This window comes from Mercenaria mercenaria, chromosome 1, assembly GCF_021730395.1.
Source record: "Mercenaria mercenaria strain notata chromosome 1, MADL_Memer_1, whole genome shotgun sequence".
In the NCBI taxonomy this organism is placed as follows: domain Eukaryota; kingdom Metazoa; phylum Mollusca; class Bivalvia; order Venerida; family Veneridae; genus Mercenaria; species Mercenaria mercenaria.
Window position 1 is genome coordinate 5304508 of NC_069361.1, and position 23339 is coordinate 5327846.

At 34.3% G+C, this 23339-nt stretch overlaps 2 protein-coding genes across 3 annotated transcripts in view; both read right to left on the bottom strand.

Annotated features, from left to right (window-relative positions):
• LOC123545124 (uncharacterized) overlaps positions 1–23339 on the bottom strand; it is a 98011-nt gene that overhangs the window by 51824 nt on the left and 22848 nt on the right. The gene's annotated exons all lie outside the window — the stretch shown is intronic.
• Positions 306–8047, bottom strand: LOC123545819 (17-beta-hydroxysteroid dehydrogenase 14-like). Of its 2 annotated transcripts, none has more exons than XM_053538520.1 (9): positions 7891–8047; positions 5574–5612; positions 4784–4869; positions 4495–4561; positions 3672–3763; positions 3143–3247; positions 2438–2505; positions 805–895; positions 306–707 (listed from the first exon to the last, which is right to left on the bottom strand). In XM_053538520.1, exons 1-9 carry the CDS (start codon positions 7976–7978, stop codon positions 570–572), a joined length of 774 nt encoding a protein of 257 aa, XP_053394495.1. In that variant the 5' UTR covers positions 7979–8047; the 3' UTR covers positions 306–569. The 2 variants fall into 2 exon arrangements, with proteins under 2 accessions (XP_053394495.1, XP_053394486.1); XM_053538511.1 differs by having other exon boundaries at positions 306–719.

Sequence of the window (23339 nt, forward strand, 5' to 3'; positions counted from 1 at the left end):
TAGCTTCTTCGTAGTAAGCAAGCTACAACATTTTAATAGATATTTTAACTATTATTAATTAAAATGAAAGTGACATACAGGCACGGACAGGGAAGCGCAATGATTGTTAAGTCGCTTTCTATATATTTTATCTTCAGTGTTGTATTGTTTTATGCTGGGTACTTGAATTTAATAATCACTACGTTGCCAACTTACTGCAACAATGCCTGTATTATAGACTGCTTGGGAATTAAAATGCAATTGACATACATTTTTGTAACTTGAATTTTGACGTATTTACGAAATGAAAATGAATGGAAAACAAATACATAGCAATTGTATTTATTAAATCAGCATGAATTTTGATATTTATAATTCAATGTTATTCCAAATACGGTACGTTTTGATTTGTTATCATTATACACTGGAACTGTTACGACTGACACACCAAACTAATGAACTAAAATATAAGGTATCAACAGTACAAGGAAATATATTAGTATCATCCTTCCTTGATTAAGTAATACTTGTTAGATTCAGTTTGAAGAGAACACATTAGATGCTCTAAGCACATAAAAGTCATAAAGTGATTATTGCATTTTGAGCCCGTAACCCCTTTCTATTCCTGCGGTACAACTGATATCTTCCCCGGTTGTGAATGTTGCATCGGCAGCTAAAAATAAACATGCCATCCCTATCTCTCTCGGGTCCGCAAACCGCCGTAAAATCTGAAATAGAATCTACAGATATAGTTGCAATGTTGTGAAAAGGATTCACGAATATAAGACTTATTATACTGATAAAGATTGACGTGTCTACACTTACACTTATATCTTTGATATCGTCCATGACTTTTTTATCGACTGTTTTCGCCCACTCTTCAAACAATGGTGTCCACACACAACCGGGTGAAATTCTGCAAATATATCGTACAAACTTATAAGTCCATGTATATTCATATAAAATGTACAAGGTATTTCATATTGTATACGGTTCTATTATCACTACTGTGTTGGGCAGTATTAGATTGTCAACACAGCAATACAAATGCTAGCATGATTGTATAAGGTAATGACACGAACAGCCTAAAAATGTACGGGTTGGGTTCCCCAGCAAGCACAGCCAGGGATCGGGTTTAAAGTGTTTTATTCTCTATTAAACCGAGCTGCAACATTTTTTCATTTTGTTGTGTTGAACAACATGTGGACTTCCCTCTCTTTCTTTTTTGAAATGTGCAAACTTTTTTTTCTTTCCCACTGTTATATTTGCACAGGTTTTCATACCTTTATTTGCTTGAAGGTGAATTCTGGAGTCTACTGAGAATTCAGCAGAATTTCATAAACGCTGGCTTTCAACAAAATTAATACAAACTCTATATTTTCTGTTTTTAATTTCTTGGTTCCAGACTGGCTTTAAACACTGGAGAATATGGGCCCAGAGCCACACATCGTAAAGTTGTCCAACCACAAACAGAAACCATAGTGGAAAGATTGAGCAGATGGGTTGTTTCTAGTATCCATGAACAAGTTCATTTTAAGTATATGAGAAATATAAAAACTGAAGATGGGATAAAAAAGGAGTCGGGAAGGATAAATAAAGGTGGATTGAGGGAAGGGTAAATAAAGGGAGGGGGAAGTATAAAAGTGGATGAAGGCAAGTTTCATTAATATCAAATTGGGTTTAAATTCACCAACTAAGCATAACATGTCGAACATATCTATATAAAAAAATCAGCAATGAATGAAGCACAATAATTCCCCACTGGGATAACAATTACTTTGTGATCAGTTTTTTTTTTTTTTTTTTTGGTTAGATTTAAGGTTTAGCAGTATATCACAAATCAACAGATTTTTTTAGCGAATGAACAGCATCTTGATACACATCATATCTGTCCAATACATGTTTTACTGTTCTGTCCAACGGAGTTGGATACTTAAAATATTCTAAATGAGGTATCCCCCTTTTAATAAGAATGCCATTTGTAAAGAAATAAATGTAAACAATTGTCAAAACGATGTTTTACCTAGTTATGTAAAGTTTAAACACTCGCACGATGATGCAAATGCATCAAAACGAAGACATGTAACAGCTGTTTAAAAATGGTGTTTTTAATGGCGCTGGACTGTCTAGAAGTGTGGCCCCTTTATGTAGTCCCTTTCCGGAATTCAATACATATACAGTTTTATTGTCAAATGTAATAAATATGTTATCTGAAAACTGCACCGCTTCACATACCTGATCAGAGGTTCACTAGGTTATTTGCTATATTTACTGTTAAGACAAAAACTGTTCTTCTTTAATTAGAATTTATATGCAAGATAGCATTTTGTTTTGCAATTGTAACGCATCCAGCTTTTTAATTTTTAATATGCAATTCAATATTTTAAAATTTTGTAATGTTATCCTGTAAGTTGTTTCAAAATATACAATTTTCCTCTGATGCTAACTGCCTACTTACGAATTAACTCTGACACCATGCTTTCCTTCATCTGTTGCAAGTGCACGAGTCATTCCAACAATTCCTCCCTGTAAGTATACAGGTAAAACATATATTTTAGGTAAAAGAAGTAAAGCTCGTACCACTGAAGCAATAATGAGCCCTATTATGTGATTTATAAACACATCGTACTGCGGAATGATGTCAATTAACATCTATAGCGCAGGGATTCGTGTTACAGTTCGATGAATCGTGATGGAAGTCTTTGTTTTTCCTACCTTTATTTGTATATCAGAGGTTATAAATACCTTTATGCAGAAACTGTGGTAAAACAGTTTACAGTTTTATTTCATATAAATCCATTAGGCTAAGAAGCCCATGAGGCATACAAGTACAAAATTTTAAGTAAAACACTTGTGAACAGACATCTCTCACATCTGACTTGAAATATTTCAACTTTTGCTCACGATTTCAATATTTTCAGGGTACACGTACTTGAACCCTCAGATAATGACCAATTTCTGGTGCTCCAAGACGTTTGTATATTTATAAATAGGTTTGACTGTTGTCTGTATGTAGCGACTATACTGGTTAATATGTTATACATTAACTTAAAAGAAATCTGTAAATGTCCTGTTTTATCGGTTATTAACGCTTTTGTTCTGCAAGAAAATCTTTAACATTAAACTATGTTTCATATTTTTTCATAAACAATATCTTACTGACCTTTGTTGCCACATAGGTGACTGATTCTGGCTGACCAACTGTGAAAGCGCCACTGGAAATATTCACTACCGACCCCTTTGTCTGTCGAATATAGGGCAGTGCAAACTGGAGAGAAAGGAGGAATATATAAAACACACCATTTGTTTTAGTTTAATCATATCTTATTTTAAAATACAACTGTATTTACGCTATATCATAAAATGTTCCAAAGCAGCAACTATTTGTCCAACAGTTATATAACTAGAATATCTAAAACGAACGCGCGAGCAGAAATAATTCAAAAGAAACTGTGAACATAATCCAATTGTCAACCAACACATATAAGGAAATATAGATACCGATGTCAAATTCATTCGCTGATAGGTGTGGTTCAAATGCCCTTTGACATGTTGGGCTTTCTGAAAGATTTCTTTTAAATGGGTTTGAAAGAATTAAGACTATTCACATTAGAAAGTTCATTGCCACTGGAATGGAAATAAACATGTCCTTTTACACAATAAATATCCATTTTAAACAAATATCTGACTACCTTGCAGGTGAGAAAGTATCCTATGAGATTTAAGTCGAGCAACTGACGAAATTCTTCTGAAGAAAATCCGTCTATAGTCCTTGGTGGCGGATCTATGATAAATTGAAAATCCATTTACACAAGAATGTTTTACCAAGCATACAACAGTTATCAAATTTTCAGTCGTCCAGGATAGCAGAAACACTAATTATTACATTTTTATTCATGGATCAATGTATTGTTTTTTCCGATATGTTCAACCAATTTCTTTACTCATCTCTAAAAAATAATCTAAAGTCAAAACCATTTATATTAAAATGTTTATTTCAACTTCGCCTTTTAAATTGATACGCACGTATAAAAATGTGTATACATTATAAATTGCTAATATCTAGAAAAAAATTCGAACGTTTATGTTTATGAATATGCCTTTATGGATATTTACTTTATGCAAATTCATATTTTTTGTATAATTTGACATAAGTAAGGTAACCTTGAAAAACAACAAAAACTGATAAAACTTTGAAGTAGATTATCCACAATTTTTTCTCAAAATTTTATGGGGTAAATAATAGAACCTATCTCATATTTTTCGCATACCCCAATGTCTGCTAGAATATAACTTTAGTAAACATGCTTTTGCTTTATGGATGTCATTAAATAAGTTGTAACCGTCGTAAGTCATTTTAAAATCGTCATATATTAGACATAGAAATATGCGAAATATTATGAGACATATGCTGATGTAGCGAAATACGAGACCATAGTACATTATGACTTCACTATTCCTATTGTCTTTTACGTTTTAGTACGATGTATTTAATGGATTTTCTGTTGTACTTACGCCATCCGGCATTGTTGACTAGACAGTCTATTTTCTGATATTTTGCTACTGTTGCTTCCACTGCTGCCTTTATGAAACATAAAAATGTGAAACACATCTAAAACCCTTTATAATAGTTTCTATTCAGTGTGAATTTCATCCATATCATGACGGACTTTTGTTTTTTATCCCTCAATAATATAGTAATCTAGATTTTAATATTGATATGTGTATTCAAACTTCCAAACATGGTTACATCTGGGTCAAAAAATGATTTCAGTGCGACATCTTCAAAATTTAAATGTTCTACCTTTATTTGTTCCTCTTTTGTCATATCACAGTGTATGTAAAACACTTCTCCTGGACCTTCAGGTTTCATGGTTTCTCCAATGGAATCTATGAAACAATACAGGACTGGTTTAGGATCATAAGCACATTTCGTTTGTAAGATATTATTAATATTATTTAAAAGATATTAAAAAGTCAACATTATGTCATAACGCTCATCATGTAATAGCGGTAGCCAAATACTTTAAATGAATCCATTTCCCCTTACCCTGCTAAATTGCTATAATGAAATGTCCATCTTTCAATTTGGACAGTACCATTAGCTGTTAAAAGGAGCGCATACCAAAAAAATTATGTCTGAACAGGGCAAATCCTGATCAGACTGCACGGATGTGCAGGGTGATCTTGATCTGCACTGGTTGCCAAGGCATAATCAATCGTGTTCAGTATGATATTCTTAAAACATCTCACACGTACGTAAATTTAAACTTTGTCCTAAACTGGTCCAAAGTATTTACTTCTTCCGTCATGATAAGTGGTAGTGAGTGATGTATTTGATGTAAACATCACACTAAGCTCATAGATCTTATCATTCTCTTGCAAGCAGTCATATATGATCAGTAAAAGCTCTAAATTTTATTACACATTTCTGTCACAAAGTTAGTAGTCACTGCTCAATCAGTCGTGCATGCTTTTCAATATGAAAACTAATGAAAAGTAAAATGATTATGGGAAAATTCTTTAACCAATTAGTATTTTATTAATTATTTGGCAAAAGGTTTCAGAAAGGTAGCATTTAAGTTTATAATTACCATCGATATCGAAAACGGCAACCTTTCCTCCATTCTCAACTGAAAACAATAATAATGACAATAATAATATGTTATTTTGCAATACCTGTGATATACAAATAGGTCGGCCGGTTCGAGTGAAAATGTTTCAAGAACATGTTGGAAAACTTTTCAAGAAAAGGGGGTCTCAAGAAAAGGGGCAAAGTTCCTGTTTTTCTTAAGGTTGTTCTGCACGTTGGGATCAAATTTTTATCAACGATGTAGAATTTGATTAAAATGTGATTTTTTTTTTAGAAAATTCAACATACAAAAAAGAAAAGGTCGTGTGTTTGACTTTTTGCTAGACTGATTTGAAAAATTTGAACCTCACGCACTGTTTCATAATGGGAATCTACTTTAATAACATTTTCGCGAATAGAAAGTTTTCTACAATGTAGATTTTGATGAAACTTCTCTGACTCGTAAATAAACATATATAACTTGGTCAAATAAAATGTATAGGTCTGTGTGCTGATTTTTGAGATATCTGACCATCATTATAGTGAGTCACGTATTTCAAGCTAATTTGAAACCGTATTAAAGAAATAATGTATAGAAAAACCGTGGTTTAACTTTATAGACCTTTTTACGATGCCGTCGGTCGCTATGCTATTTCCCGGATGTTTTTATTTTAATGCGCATGCGCTCTTTACGTGTAGCAAAAGAACGCTCAACATAAAATTATAATTATGTTTTACGATTTGTTTTGCAACAATAAAGAGTATTTCAATCAAGTAATTTATTATACAGAATACCTTGATTAAATATATGCATGTTATTAATCATATCTTACCTGAAAAAACGGCTTTATTCATATTTTTGTCAGAAAAGAAAAAGCATTCCAAAGTCTATTTCCACACATCATACAAATATAAAACTTGTTTCTTACATTTAAAAGTGTCATATTTTCTTTCATTTGATCTAGTTTTTTTTCTACGACTTCAAATAGTTGTTGTATATATTTTTTTCCTCAGAGCTAAACGACATCTATGATGAATTAATTCTTAGGGGACGCGGCTCCTTGTCACTGAAGTTGCTGTTTTAAGTAATATACCGGAAATTATAACGCAACTATTATGCAAATGACATAGGTCACCTAGGTAATCAAGACCCTAACATTATTTTGAGGATGTCATCTGATTAGAGCGGATCATAAAAGTTACTGGAGCATATAAGATGGCTTTGATGTAACATACAGTGATGCCCTTTTTTATCTCTTATGTTTACATGCTGGATCATTATCGAAAATGTATCGTGCGCAGAAATCATTAACCTTGAATTGATAGAATAATTATGATAACTTGAAACTTGAATTCCGCAAAAAATAGAACATCGTCTAACAACAGATAAAGAATGTAAGTTTAGAACACCTCTCCCCGCTACCCACCACCACACTCACTATTAAATCTGACCACTGCATTCACCATCCCAGGGATTAATTGAAATTGAAAAAAAAATAGGATAATAATTATCTTTTTGAATACGGAAATGAATTTATCCCCGTTTTGGTATAATTATATACAAAATCAAAGGTTGGACTTTATAAAATCATTGTTTGCCGTTTAGATGCGTATTATTATACCATTCGGGCTGCGCCCTCGTGATATAATTCCTTCACAACTAAGCTCCAGACAACGAATTTATTGAATGACAAATCACTGTTTGGGATATATACTGGGCGTCATTGAAAAGTTACCATTTAATATATATCTCTTAACTTTTTTATGCAATATCGACGTCACTTTTTCATGGCCTGTGCGCGGTCTATTACTCATAGACCCTGTCTGATCATGCCTCCTAACCCATTTCTGATTTCATGACTGTCAGGTGGGAACAGCACGTACGACGTGCAATTTCACGACATGAAAGTTCGGCGTCAACCATGCCAATGACCTGATGGCGTTGATCTTGCCTTAAACGTGACATTCTTAGCGAGGATATTCTGGGTTTTTTAACGTATTCCTTTTAGTCTGTCGACTAACTTTAAAGTGCGATGAATGATTTGCAATAGAATTTTCGTACATGTCGACATTGCTGGAAAAAGTCATTCTGCACGTGCAGCCCGTGCCCCAAATGGAGTTAATCAAATTTGATAGATCTTCATACACTAGTGACGTCTCAGTTGCGTCAAAAATGTAGTCGTGTTATGCTCTTAACACAGTCCCATGCAATTTTTAAAATATAAGGGCCATTAGGGTGGTAACTTTTCAGTGACGCTGAGTATATTATTTCTTAAATAAAACATAGCTCTTCAATGGACCAGTACACAAAGAATACAGACACAATGGATAAAACTTACCAAATATATCCACGCAACCCCTTCCTATACCCTTACATCCACCTGTAACAATTGCTACTTTATCCTTAAATCTTAAATTTAAAGCCATTTAAAATTTAACCTGTAAATGATAATACTCAATACACGTTTATTTCACCGTATCCACAGGTCACTTTATCTGGTTTTCAAGGTCAAGTATGCTTAGGCATGTTCTAAAATCTGGCCTGGCCTGGCCCGATGTGTTCAATTTTTGAACGGGCCGAGCCAGGCCAGACCAGGCCATAGATTTCAATTTTGTAAAAAGTGATAGCGATTTCTCTATTAAAATCTGATTTCGGGAATTGCAGTTAATTAACTGAGGAATAAGCTTAGATTGTTCAGACTAGACATTATATAAATAGATTGTGAATGGGTGTTGGTATTTTCCCACTCAGGAAAATTACACATTTGGAAATAAGCCTGTAGTTATTGAAATGGCGTTAACATAACTATGGCTGAATTAATTGTTATGACTATTATCAGGGAATCTCTACCTCCATTGACTCTTGACCAGTGGCTTTGTTTTCCATAATTGAATAACCTAACTAAGTATTATGAAGATAACATAGTATTGTCTGAAAGTATTGACTTGGCACTCATGAATAAAGAAGTAAAAGACTTGTCCAATGATTTATGATAATTGGAAATTTATTGAGAAAGGAATCTATTATATTGCCGAATACAATATTAATAAGCTCTCGGTAAATCTGTAAAAGTTATTTCTATTCTAGAGCAAATTCAAAATATTTCATGCTCAAATGATTTGGCTATCAGTCTATTTTAATTTGCAACACAGTAATCAGTTATATGTGTATTCCTTAAAAGTCTGATCGTCCGTGCTTAATTAGTGACCTTAAAAATGTGTTTCAGTTCTGTTTCCTATGTTATTATAGTTTGATGTATATTTGCCTAGTAGTTATTACAAAATGTATGATTGTTTTGTAATTGTGTGTATGTGTCTACATGCACATCTGTGCAGTCTGATAATGACAGTCTGCATTGTTCATATTTAGTCATTAATTAAATTCACAATGAACGTAGAAATTTGGCAAGGACATGGTTACACTGTTGTGAATAACATCCGAAAAAGACATTTACTAGTTTAACAGTCCCAACAGAAAAGGGAAATTGCTGATCTCGGACCTGACAGAATCAATACATTTCAAGACAATTCGTCCTTCTGTCCAGTATTTACAATGCTTTGATATATATAGTTATATTGCAGCAGGTAAACTAATTAAAGGAATTATCCGTAAGTTTTAAAACTAAAGTGTTATAGTTGACTGCTGATATTTCAATTCAAGAAAAAAAAAACAGCAGTTATCATTTAGTTACACCATTTTCTTCGGTGGAAATCTCGAGTTTTCAAATAAGATGCATGATGACTAATTAATGATTCTCCAGAGGACAGGTATCTCATTCTGTTCGACCTGCAGCGAGTAAACAATACAGGTTAATACTGTCTCGTACTGTAACTGTATATTTAGATTTAAGCCATTCGTTTCTGTATAGACAATAAAATCTGGCCTGGCCTGGCGCGGTCGAAAATTGGGCTCATCTGGCCAGCCAGGCCAGGCCAGAGATTAGAACATGCCGTTCGCTTATGCATACATGTAATGATGTATAGTGAGATAAGCCGTTAACTCTGGGTGAATTCAGATGCGACGGGTGAGAACGAATTTGCAAGCTTCATTCCATTTACATACTGATACTGTTAAAGTATTTCTATGTTTTCTGTATTTTTTCCGGCTAGCTTTGCTCGCCAACATGCATAAACTTACTTTGTGAATTGCCGCATATGCAAATAGTCTGCATGCAAAACAGTTATTACTTTATATTACTTTACAAAGACAAGCGATAGAAGTTTGCAAATTATGTGCATACAAGTACACAAGGGAAGATCCATGGGATGTGGGCGCTGTCCCACTTTCTCAAATCTGGCAAACATACACTTTGATAGCGTAAAATTGAGATATCTGTCATTTAATTAAAGTTTTCTACTCGCTTCGCTCGCAAAACTTTATATCAATAGTATTTATAATTACTGAAGTGATACGAGCAGACATAATCGGACTAAAAATCTATCTATTTGGCCAGATTGCTTTTTTCTTTTTGAAAAAAAAAAATACAAATTTAAAAGATGACATTGTCTCAAATATTCATGCTCAAAAGTCTAATATAAGTCAGAATTTACCAGTTGACGTATACTTGCCAAACATTTTTCGAGAAAGTATACCTCCAACCCCTCTAGAGAAGGCAAATCTTGGACCTGCCCTTTCTCAATAGGATCGTGTTTTCTTTTACACTACCGTGTTTCTGTATGTATGTTACTTTCGCATGCTAGACAATCAAAACACTGAAAGTACTGATGGGGCGGTGCATTTCAGCTGTTTTGAACATGGCAGAATTCACCTGCAGTGACCGTTAAGACAGCTAAAAAACCCAGAGCATCAGCAAACTTTGTCCAGGACTTTCCTTTCGTCAAGTCATGAAAATTTTCGTTGTTTTTTTTTTTTCGACTGACTTCTATCACCAAGAATTTGTACTTCAAATTCAGTACACCTGAACCTCTTTTTTAATATAAATGAATGCAGTCAAACTGTATATCATCTGTATATCATCAAAATATAGCCCTAAAGACAATGATAAGCTTCTAAAGAAGGTACACAATTCAAATAGAGTAGGAACAACACCTAGACACAATTTCCATAAGGACAGCTCATGCCTTGTCTATTACGAGAATGACTATCAGATATGTAGAATTTGACACCATCATAACTTACACCTACTGAAACACCATTTCTTACTATAATGAAATTGTTTTAACAGCACTTGCTTTTTTAAAAAAGGGCCTTCAATGGTATGGTAAGTCTGCCCATCTACAAGCTGATTTTCATTTAAAAACCACGAGAATGATTCTTTGTGCCTAATAAACTCTCTTGTACCTTTGTCTTAAATACACTCTGGTAAACTGACCGGATCTGTCAATTCCAATATTGGCTTTATTGAGTACATTGCAGAATAAATGTGGCAGCCAGCAAACAGAATGCCATATAGATCTTCAGTTTGAATATCAGAACATGATTTTTTGTCATCTACATCTACATCTACATCGGTACAACCAACAATCGATTTCCGATTATGACTGGTCGGCGCTGTCAGAGAAACAGTTGTTAAAGGAATTTAGTATATTACAGTATTAAAAGTAAAAGATAAAAGGACAGTATGCTACAGTTAAAATAGGACAGAATGGAAGAATTACATAGTGACCGCCGCCAGCCTCTCTGTAAAGATACTGAGGCTGGGGCTAGCTTTGACTGATGTGGGGAGGGAGTTCCAGAGACGGATGGTTCTAGGGAAATAAGAGTTAGCAAAGTATCATTCGCAGTAATCAGAAATATTAGGCAATTTGGAAGACATTCAGCAGCTTGGTTAAAATGAAAATGGTCAATTATGTCTTTTTTGTACCACTGGTCCTTTTTCAATGTTTATTTACATTTGTAAAATTAAGCATTCATCTGGCATAAACTACAAAAAAACTGCCAGGTGTCAAAAATAATGTTACATAATATATCTGAATTACTTAAGAAATAATATATCTCATTCAGTGAATTGTCGTTGAATAAATCATTGTTTGGAGTTCAGATGCGAAGGAATTATATCACGAGGCCGCAGCCCGAGTGATATAATAATACGCATCTGAACGACACACAATGATTTATTCAAGAGCAGATCACTAAATGAGATACATTTTTTCAATTCTAACACGTTACCAAGGATTTTTAAGTACATCCTTGACGACATTCATTAAAAATTTGCCCGTTTTCAATCGGTTTATTTTCCAGCGTGCCGCTATGCCGTTTGACGCCATGACGTAATAATTGTGACGTCAGAACAGTGATTTGTTGTATAATAATTCACTGTTTTCTGCCTGCTTTGTTTAATAGGAAAATGAATCGGATCGTGTTAGAATAGTAGGCAATGCATATCTTAAGGACATTCCCAAATTTCTTCAGACAATTTAACTCCCAATGTGTTATAGGGTGTACCTCAACAGCAACCTTCCATGACAATTTTGCTCAAAATAAACTCAGAACAGAACAGATAATTAATTTAGACTTGTACATGTGTACATCGTCAAATATACACTGAACATAATAAAACAATAAATAAAATCACAATGATCGAAGTTAAAAAGGATGACTTTTAACAGATAGAGGGGATGAATTATTCTGTATTAATTGTTGATAAAGACAATCTATGTGATAATGCGGTTCTAATATTTAGGCATAGATTAATCAACATATTTCTATATTCTGTCTTTAACATCTCAAAAAACTTATACATACAGGGTATTTTGTAATGACATCGTTTTATATACTTTTTCTTATATCAGTGTAACAGGGACATAATAAAATCAAAGCGCTGACAGCGCTGCAAGAACAGGGTTTTACAGATGTAAACAAGAGTTGATGACAACTGCCCAAAATCGACGAAAGAAAAAAAATATGAATATGTTATATATATATACATATAAACATTTATATAGATTATTTTTAAACTATGGCAAGAAATTGGAAAAAATAGACTACAGACACCGAAATTTTTCTCAGTCCATGGTCAGTTATCGCTTAATAATTTCACTGAAATATTTTCCAGAAAATGAAGAAAAAATAAAAGGTAAAAAAAGTGTATAAAAAATGAAAATTCTGCTATTTGAATTCACGACAGCACGAAGCTAGCGCGTCTTGGCGCTCTAATCTTAGAGGAGCGCTATAACTGACTGAGCTACAGAGTCAATTATAATTACATTTGGTTTTTTAAACTTTTATCTATGAACTCTCCAGAATACTATAGTCGGCGCACTAATTATTAATATTTATAACCATAACTACTTGAAATGATGCAATCGTATTCAGCATAATACAAACTTGGCTTGGCTTGTTTCATTTTGATTTCCTACTTGCACAAACATGTGTAGTAATGATACACTGTCGCAGAACTAATTTGCGTTGTTTGGCGCATGACAAGTTTTTCCTATTTTTAGAACAAAACTGTTGTCCGACTTCAAAGTCTGGCTGCACTGAACAGGTTGCAACTCATCCTCAACAGCATGGAGATTACAGAATGTACAGTATCGTTCGCCTCTAACAGTTCTATTTACACCATATCTGCCAGTTTGAACATGCAGCGAGTGAGATGATACTCTAATTTTAGTAAGATATATTCTTAGATTACTTGGCAGTATATCAAGGTAACTCTCATGTACAAATGACTGTTATATGAATGGATTCAATACAGCACTGTTCTCTTTATCATTATGCTACCAGTTTTGTATAAAACAGTCAAAACCTCCTTTCTTAAAAAAGGTACAGAAACTTTATCGTTTACAAATCCGGGATATTCCCACACATAATTAAAGTAAACTTTTGATATTTGACAGCCATTCTTTCTTTCAAAGACTACAATCAGCAAATGCAATTTTATAAACTTCTCTTAAAATAACAATCAGTCTCTAACAATTTAAACCAGTATTTAATGATTTTAACATATCTTGATATATACAAAGGGTAACGTACAAATTTCCCATATACAGCAGCATTACATGTATTTTGTTTAACATGAGGATCTTTTTGAAAATTTGAGATGGACTCTTTCTATTTCTTTTGATTTACTATTACCCCATATTTCAGCAGCAAAGCTTAATACTGATCCAACAAATGAATCAAAAAGTTGAGATAAGATGTTTGGCTTAAATTGATATCTATTGCAGAACAATCTCAACTTAAGTTTGCTGCAATACCACATAAAATTTATGTATAACACGTACACTATTTACATAATGTAATGCGGTGTCAAGATTTTCCTGATAATACAAGTCCCAGGTATGTTAGGATAACAATACTTAAGCATAACTCAGCTGTAAGCTTCTTGTGTAAAGTCAACTCCAAAATGTGACTGCAACCACTTCAACTTTGAAAAAGAATATTTTTATCAATGTTTTCCCTTGCTTCAAAAATCAAATCCAGTATATCAGGTTTTGGATAGATTTGTAAGTTTTTCCAAACAATTTACTTCCAAAACATGTCAACACAACTTAAATGATACTATATCTATGTTTGAAATAAAATAGCGCAATCCAAGCACCAGGTGTGCCGGTGTAACTCCATTGTAAGCCTTCTATGAAAAAGCAACTCCTGGATGTGACATTCTGTTATCCAAAATTAATTAAACTGTAAGCTTTTCGTATTTATAAGTGAATATAACATTTGTATCAAGAAACTTGGCTCCTAAGATTTTCATTAATTTACAAGAAGCCAACCCAAAAGAATGTCAGCATAATATATAAATTGTCATTGTGTAAACATGAAATTGTGACAATTCTACTCTCATATAAATCAGCATCACTTTACTCAAAATACAATTCTATAAGCTGTTTGTAAATGTTTAACTCCAAGATATGATGGTGATAATTCAACCCCAAATTGGTAACAATTCAACTCCAAGATAGCACGCTTATAAACATGATTAAAATATTGCATAAAATTAAAATATACAACACAGCACGTTTAAGCACAACTCAACTGTCACTTTTTACTATGTTTTTAAACTCGACATTTAAATCAAAACTAAAACATTAAATCTGCATAATATCTACATGCAGAGTATCAAATATTTACTTATCTGTAATTCATAAAGAAAATAACAGCATCATTGTTATAGACGTGTGGAAGTGCATTCAGACAATGGGAGAGGGCACACGGCAAAACATTTGTACACGACTAATTTCGAACAGGACTGTTTCACCAATATAAATTATTTTCAGAAATGGATACTGTACTTCCAATTTCCAAACATGCCTGTAGTTTGCTTTAATTCAATTTGCCGATTTGTAAATATCAATATCTTTCCTGGTTCATTTTCAAGACTTGTGCATGTAGTCAAACAATAGCCCCAAGATTAAAAATCAACCAGATTATGATTAAAAAAGAAGATTAAAGGAGAAGAATGTAGTTTTTAACAGGACAACAATGCGCAGTATGAGCAGTGACAGTGTGTATCTAACTGCCCTTACATGTTACAGCAGCATTGATTCGGCGGTAAATGGTTTGTACAAGTTATTCCCTACCAATATTCAAGGACATTCAAAGAAAATTTCAGGGTTGAAAAATTCGAATTCAAGCAATCTTTTCATGCATTTTTATGCATTGCCAGTATTATATTTCGTGCAATAGCGACAGACGTTGTTCAGAATAGATGCCCGTGCAGCTCGCTCCTGGTCATGCCTTTTACATCTCTGAAGTATATGCTCCGCAGTCTGATCTTTCTTACCACATGGACAAGTTGGCGATGATGCCAGTCTGTATTTCTTGTACATGCGTGTTGTGTCCTGAGCGAAGCCTGACCAGCATCACTTGTTCAGACCGATCAAGGAGATGTAAAGCATCTTCCTCCATCCTTGGTTTCGTCGTTAGTGCCTTGATGATGGTGACTTTCTTCTTGTAACTCACAGGTTTTGTTGGTTGTTCTGACTGAGCTCCTAGCTAAGCCAGTTTGTCTGCCTCTTCACTGCCTGCAAGTCCACAATGGGATGGAATCCACTGAAGTGCTACTTTGCAGGTTATACTCAGGCTCTGCATTCTCCTGGCTAGCTGCGGAGCTTTATTGTTGATCAGAGCTTCCATGACAGACAGTGCATCTGTGAGAAATACGACTGAGGAGCTTTCTTCTGCCGTGTCTTCGACCATTGAGACGGCCTTCATGAGTGCTTCAGTCTCTGCTTTGTAATTGCTGCAGTGTTTTCCTGTGGCTGCATGTAGTGTTTCTCTCTTGCCAGATGGGTTTCGAATGAAAACTCCTGCTTCTCCATCTTTGACGGCGCATGTGACTGATCCGTCTGTATAGACATGATTCCATGGTAGTCTTTATTGATCATTGCAAGTGTGAGGCTCTTCCGAATACCTTCATCCTCGTGCTTGCTTCCCGCGGTCAAGACGAGGAATAGCAGTCTCACAGTCACTGAGGACAGATCATTTGCTAGTGGGTTTATAATGTCTTCACTACATAAGGGAGTCGTTGGTATGTTCAGCTCAGTTTTGAACCCTCGGTCGAGTTTCTAAGTATTTCCCGTCTTGATTTTACCTGCCCTCTGCTTTGACGACAGGAAGAATAGTGTGGTGGACGATTTCTCTGTATTAATCGATACACACCAATTTCAGCCCAAGTTGAAAGCTTGTTGATGGCTTCTTGCATCCTGTATGTGGCTGTAGTGGCATGTTCTTCCTTACACCATAACACCAGGTCGTCAGCTTAGATTGCAGCCTTGAGTCCTTTCGGTAGTTCAGATACCAGATCATTGATGAAAAGCAGGAAGAGTGTAGGGGATAAGACCCCGATTTTCGGGACACTATGACGCAACAGGAACTTCCTACTGCTGGCATGTTCTTAACGGACTCTTGCTTTCCTGTTGTAGAGGTATGACTTAATCCACCTCAGCATGTGACCATCTACTCCACTCCTCATCAGTTTGACGAGGAGTCCATCAGTCCAGACTTTGTCAAACGGTCTCTTAAGATCAATCATGCGGTAAGCACGACTTTCTGCTCTTGGAAGGCGTCCTCTATCTCTTGCGATAGATAAGTGGTCTGGTCCTCAGTGGAGCGGAATTGTCTGAAGCCAGCTTGTTGCGTTGCAAATAGGTTGTTAGTCTCCATGTACCACTTCAGGCGTGCATTCACAATCCTCTCTATGGTCTTTCCAACACAGCTGGTAAGGCTGATTGGGCGATAGCTTGAAGCCTTCTTTGGATCCTTCCCTTTCTTCTTGTGGATGGGGCTCATGATTGCCTGTTTCCATATCTGTGGAAGCAGTCCTTGTGTCCAGCTGTAGTTGTAAATTTCCAGGAGTTTGCAAATTGCTGTAGTGCCTAGATAGGTCAGCATTTATTTGTGACTCCTTGGCTAGGAGACTTCTTCGTCTTCAACTGCCTAAGAGCTGTCTGTAGCTCATGCAGTTTAAGACTCTGCTTCATGTATTCTGGTGTCACTTTGCTTGTCTACCTTTCCCTTTTTTCTCTTCGGGCATCTTCTTGAATCGACACACATGTCCTTTGATCTTCAACATCTAAGGTTTCCATTCAACGTGTTTTTTCCAGAGATTATGAAGTTGTAATTTTCCTTTCAACAACACAGGCGAATACAATCCTAGTGGGTCAAAAACACTTGAGATTTGTTTAAGAACAATGCGTTTAGTCACACTTCAGACACATGATGGTTTCACTTGTTGAACGAAAAATTGCATCCTTCTCTGTATTCCATGCGAGTCTTAATACTTTTATCTCTTTTCATTTTGTTCTGTCTTCAAGTGGTATACTCTCACTCAGCTGTTTGCTATTTGAAGCCCATTCTCATAAGTTCATGTTTGCCTCATTAAACATTTGTTTGGGTGTCTCGAATAGTTTTCTGCCTTCTTAAATCGAATCGATCCCAATAAAAACATTGTCCATGTAGATATCTTGTTTTAGTTGTGATGCCAATTTGCTTTCATAACAATCTAGATGATATTCAATCGTCGCATTTAGAAGGAAGGGACTGGAAATTAGACCAAACAGAAGCGATATTCTTGTATGTGGTTCTGTGTTACTGCTGGATTTTCTATATCCTTCACCCACAAGAATCGTGTTAGATCTATTTGACTTTTTTGTAAGCCTATCTGGAGAAAGGAATTTTCCATGTCAGACACTATAGTTACTTGGTGAATCCTGAAACGCAGTAGAGTTTCGCATAAATTATTCAGGAGTACAGGTCCTCTATACAAACATTCTTTCAAACTATTGTTTTCACATTTTGTCTGATGCGTCATATACTATCCTCAACTTTGTGGTCGATCTGTCTACCTTGATCACAGCATGATGGGGCAAATAGTGAAGTATACCATCCTGCTGAAACGTTTCAACTGTTTCTATGATTCCTTACTCAAGCTGCTCCCTAATAACAGTTTCATACTTCTTCAATACGTCCGGTTTACTTTCGAGTCTAGAAACCAGTGATTTCAGGCGTCCCAATGCAAGTTGGCGATTGTTTGGAATATTTGGATCTCCGTCTCTTCATGGCCATATAGCAAAATATCTTTTGTCTCTAAAAAATCAACGTGTCTCTGAAGTTTTGCATTGCTTATTCGTTTTCTGAACTTGATACATCTTCCTTTATACCAATGGATTCGATATTCCAAAAGTCCTCAAGATTTGGATTAGTAACAGCCGAATCGTCTGCATTTGAAAATACTTCTGTATTGTTGATGTTGTTGCCATGAGTCAGTATAAGCATGCTAACATCGTGCATATCTTTGTCGAAATCGTTCGTTCTCCCTATCAGTACCAAACTAAGTTTGGAAGAAAGAAGGTATAAACATTCCTGTACCTCTATCTTATGTCCGAGTATTATGTCCAGATAGTAATCATTTCCAATAAGGAGCTCCACAGTGCCAGTTTGAATATCTTTTGGCATTGTATCAGCCAAGTGGTTGTTAACTTAGGAATCAAAACCTTTCCTGTCTGAAATCTTCACTGGTTTTCTTTGAATGCTTCCTGTTATATTGGGCACAATGGTTCCAGTGATTGTCATTTCCTGTCCATCTTTAAGTCGGACATTCAATTTTATTGACATGGTTTTAATCATTACTTTCGGTTTATCACTACCAAACGTCACTAGTCGAATTTCTCGCTCATTTTCTTTTCGGAGCTTTAATGATTCAGCCAATCTCTGTATCTGCGAACTAGAGTCCAGTAGAATCCTTACTTCCTCTTTCCTTTGAACAGAGGTGGATCTGACTTGTGTGCGTGCTGTTTGCATTAACACTATCTCATTTGATGAAAGAAGAGCGTTTTCTTCTGATACGTAGACAGATAATGAGGTTTCTTGAGTTTCTTCAGACACATTAACACTTTCATTGATTACCGACTTTTGGAACTTTTTCGAGCACAAACTTCTATGGTGGACATTAACTTGTTTGCAATAAACACAAGTCCTTCTACTTTTTACAATCATTGGAATAATGTCCTTTCTTTAATCATTTAAAGCAACTTCCCTTGAGTTTGCCCATTCTTTCATGTATGGTTTTATATGTTAGACATTCGTCAGTCCAATGATCTCTTTCACAAAATCTACACTTTCTACTAAGTTGTGAGTTTGTTTGCTCCTTTTCTTTCACTTGTTATCAAAGCTCCAACAGTGGTTTGATTTGATGCTGCAGTACCTTTGTAGCCATTGACGTTGTTTCGTGTTCTTTGAACTTGGAATCTGTATGAATCCCGCCGTCCAGATGGATTATGGCGTAGACTTTCTGTAGTGCTTGTAGGTGAGGTAAGGTTTAAAAGCCCTTTGTAATGAAGGTCGATGATTTCTTGTTTGTCACCGAATCAGTCTTGTAAGATTTTGATTGATTGTGGCTTTTGCTTCACCAGTAAGTTTCCCCTTTAAGTCATTGAATTTATCAACTGGAAATAATTTGTCGTTCGTGTTCACTGCACTATCGGATGAAACCCAAAATTATATCCATTGTATCCGGTTTCCACTGAATGAAATTATATCCAGTTTTGGTAACTTCACACTATCCACACTTTTTCTCGATTATTGTTTTTCGAAAAACTCTTGTTGCATTCTCATAAGCATTTCACTTCTCTGCTGCTGCTTCTCGAAAACTTCTTGTTGCATTTTCATTTGCATTTCACACAACTTTTGAACCGGTGTTTCCTCCGGGACATGAGGCGATGCGAAACATCCTGTGCCATTTCTTTAATGTTTTCACTCAATGCATTCTCCAAAACCTGAAGCTTATGAAGCACTGACCACGCTTCCTCACACAATAAAGTATCATCGTTGGCAATAGCCTGAGCAAAATCACCATCAGATTGATCTAGTTTTTCTGCTATTTTCTCAGACTGCAAGCTAAGTTTCTCAATGTAAGTACTTATCTTAAGTTTGCACTCTGCTATTGATTTCCTTACAGCCTTGTGCTCTGACAACACTTCGTATTCATATTCAGATTTCAAATAACTTCCGACCGTTTTGAATCTCTCCTGTTCTAATGTATGAAAATACCTCTTTCGTACTGCCTTAAGTTACTTTCAAGCAAATTACTTTCACTCATTCTGACACAGAATGTTTTTAACAATTCACAAATAAACTTACTTTTGCTGAATTTCACGGTTTCTTCAACACAATTAACTTTCCTTCTAACCACTGACTGACTCACTTTGAACAGTAACAGATTTATAACCACAGAAAACGCAGCACATTCCACTGTTGTTCGTTTCCTTTTCATTGAACATTTCAAAAATTGCAGAATGAAAACTCCCGGGTTCCGGCGCCAAACAATGTAGCAGCTTTTCCTAAAAACTTTTTATTTTTGCCACATCGGAATCGAAGGAAAATAAACACAAACTTAAATTCCAACACTTTCTTTCACTAATTTTAATCCAATATTTCATAATGTTTTCTGACACTTTTACATCCAAAAAAAACCACTACTTTTTAACTGATCAAAGTATGTTACATAAATCATTTTTATACTGTAATTTCCCGTAAAAACATAAAAAGCATGAAAAGCAAATATCCCGAAATTTGGAGTAATACTAAAGAACAAATTTTCCCGCCAAGTATATAAATTCCCGCCAAAAGACAAAATGGAGTAAGTCACAGTTTACAACTTACATAACAATTATTTGGAACAATACATGGAATAAACACAAAAGGAGAAAGGCAAAGAATCATAAATTTCACTAATCGTGATATTTACGCATTACCAACTTTTAGTAACATCGATTTTTGGAAAATCGATAAATTTGCCTATATAAACAAAGAAGGAAAAAAATACTTAAACTTAAATAGAAAAAGTTGTATTTGGAAATCAAAAATTCGATACCCCACAAATTAAAGTTTAATTTATTCCGGATAATATAAATTTTTTTTTTAAAAAAATATTTTAATATTTGGTTGGTCCTTTTTGACTTTAAATAGACCCACCTCAGTTCATATAGACTCTGTAGGAAACGGATAAAAAAAAACTGACTTTTTCAAATATAACAGATAAAATGAGATATTTTCCGCAAAAAATCAAAAATTCGATACCCCTAAAAATGTAGAAAAATTATTCAGTTTTCGTTATGTGTAATTTGTTTTAAATTTTATAATGGTTTGTTTGGTCCTTTTTGCATTTTAGTGTGTACAGTGAACATTTCTTAAAAAATTCCGGCATTTTCCGCCGTTATCCGTAAGTACTCGGAAGCTATTACGGAAAATATTGTCGTCTGCTAGTCTGACTCTGTCGGGTACAAATTGTTATAGCTCAAAGCCTATAAATTGTAGGCAACTTCACATTGACAAAAAAATGTAATTAGACAATTTAAAACAAATTAATTGTTGAACTCAGAAACGCCGAAACCTAGATCCGCTGTCCTTTAAAATAACGCTATGGAGGATTTAATCTTCAATTCGCAATTAAATATACAAATGCTTTAAATTTTCATTGCAAAATAATATATAAAAGCAACTAATTCTCATGTGTTTCCGTAAAATATAGTCTGTCAGTAATTGGGTTTCAAAGCATTCTTAAGAAATATAACGATGATTAATTTATTAATTTCCAGATACCTATATTATTTTTTGCCGAACGATCTGGAGACTTTTTATTGCCGCGGCGGTCCGGGTCTGATCTCCGACGCGGTCATCTTTTTTTCTTCATATGGGATTTTTTAATAATTTTTAAACAAAAAAGAAAAAGAAAAAAATCATTTTCTATTATTCATAATATGACCAAACTTTAATTTGAAAGATAGCCTTGATGAACTGATAATTCTGCTTCTTTCCGAACCTCCTTTGTATATTTTATTCTGTATTCTTAAATTAATGCATGTTTTTGGTACATTCTTTAATCATTCGTTTTTAAAAAAAATGCGATATCTATTATTTGATTTAATTGTAACAAATATCTTAAAATTACCCTTTGACTTTTATTGTGTATTACAATATTGCCTAGGGGTAAACAATATCCGGTCAGTGTTGTTTCAAGGCGGGTCATAAAAGATATGTTACCCCACTTACTATAAGTGATAGGTATTTTTATGGTTTTTGCATTGTAATATATGTTTTTCACTTTCTTCTGTCTTTATATAGTCCTTTCCCTTTCTTTCAAGAAATTTGTTTTTACGATTTTTGCTCTTATTTTATGAATCGTATGACAGTAGGAAAAATCAGTACAAAATTAGAATTCACATCGTTAACAGAGTTGTTCCGTAAATATTTACTGAGTAAAGAACCTGGCCAACGACAAATCTTAAGTTATTACTTAGTTAAGTCTGCTATTCTAAAATTGAGATATTGATGAAGTTATTGTTATTTAATGTTGTTGTTTTTTTCTGTAACAATATATTATAGTTAAAGTATACTATGGTAGTAGTATTTTTCAGCAGTACTTATTCATGTCACGCAAATATAATATTTCTATTTAGGTACGAAATAAGAAACTAAATCCTTACCATGCTAAATTACAATAATGAACTTGTCCAGCTTTCAATTTGGACAGTACTATTAATTATGAAAAGGGTGCATACCAAAAAGGTTACTGGCTTAATGGCAGACGGTGCAGATCATGATCAGTCTGCACGGATGTGCAGGCTGATCATGATCTTCACTGATTGCACAGGAAGAACCAATCGTGTTCAGCGTTGTAAGGGTTAAGTATTTCCTTTTAACAGTATAAGTCATATCTCTATATTTCTTTTTCTTTAAAGCGACCGGCCTCCGGATCTTTCGACAATAAAAATACTTTTAGATATCTTGAAAAAAAAATGCTATATTTCTTATGAAGGCTTCAAAACTTAATTACTGACAAACTTTATGTTATGGAAATACATGAGAATTTTCTGTTTTTACTACCTTTTACGATGCAAATCGAAACACGTTAGTGGTTTAGAATTTTGAAAATATTTTAGAATCAAAAGCTCATATTCTAATGTTCATAATATGTGAAAGAAAGCGCGTATAGAGGAAGTATATACGCTTTCTAAATATTTTAGATAACATATTCATATTTTTGAATATTTATTTTTTTACAGACAGTTTCTTGTGCGTCAATATTTCTTTTCTGTACATAGATATAGGCCCTACGTTAGCATGATGTTTCATGTATTAAAAAGAAAGTAAGTCTATGTGTTCGATGTATAAAATGTAAAGATTTCTAAATATTTTAGATAACGTATTCCAAAGAATTAAAAATACATTGCTCTATATGCCTTTCAAGTTGCCGATCTATTTATTTTTATAGCTCTTTGCATATTCATATCATTAAATATTACTTTTATTTGACAATTAATAAAGTATTATATAATTTTTCGACTTGTTCTGATTTTCACTTTAATAATTACCAAAACTTCA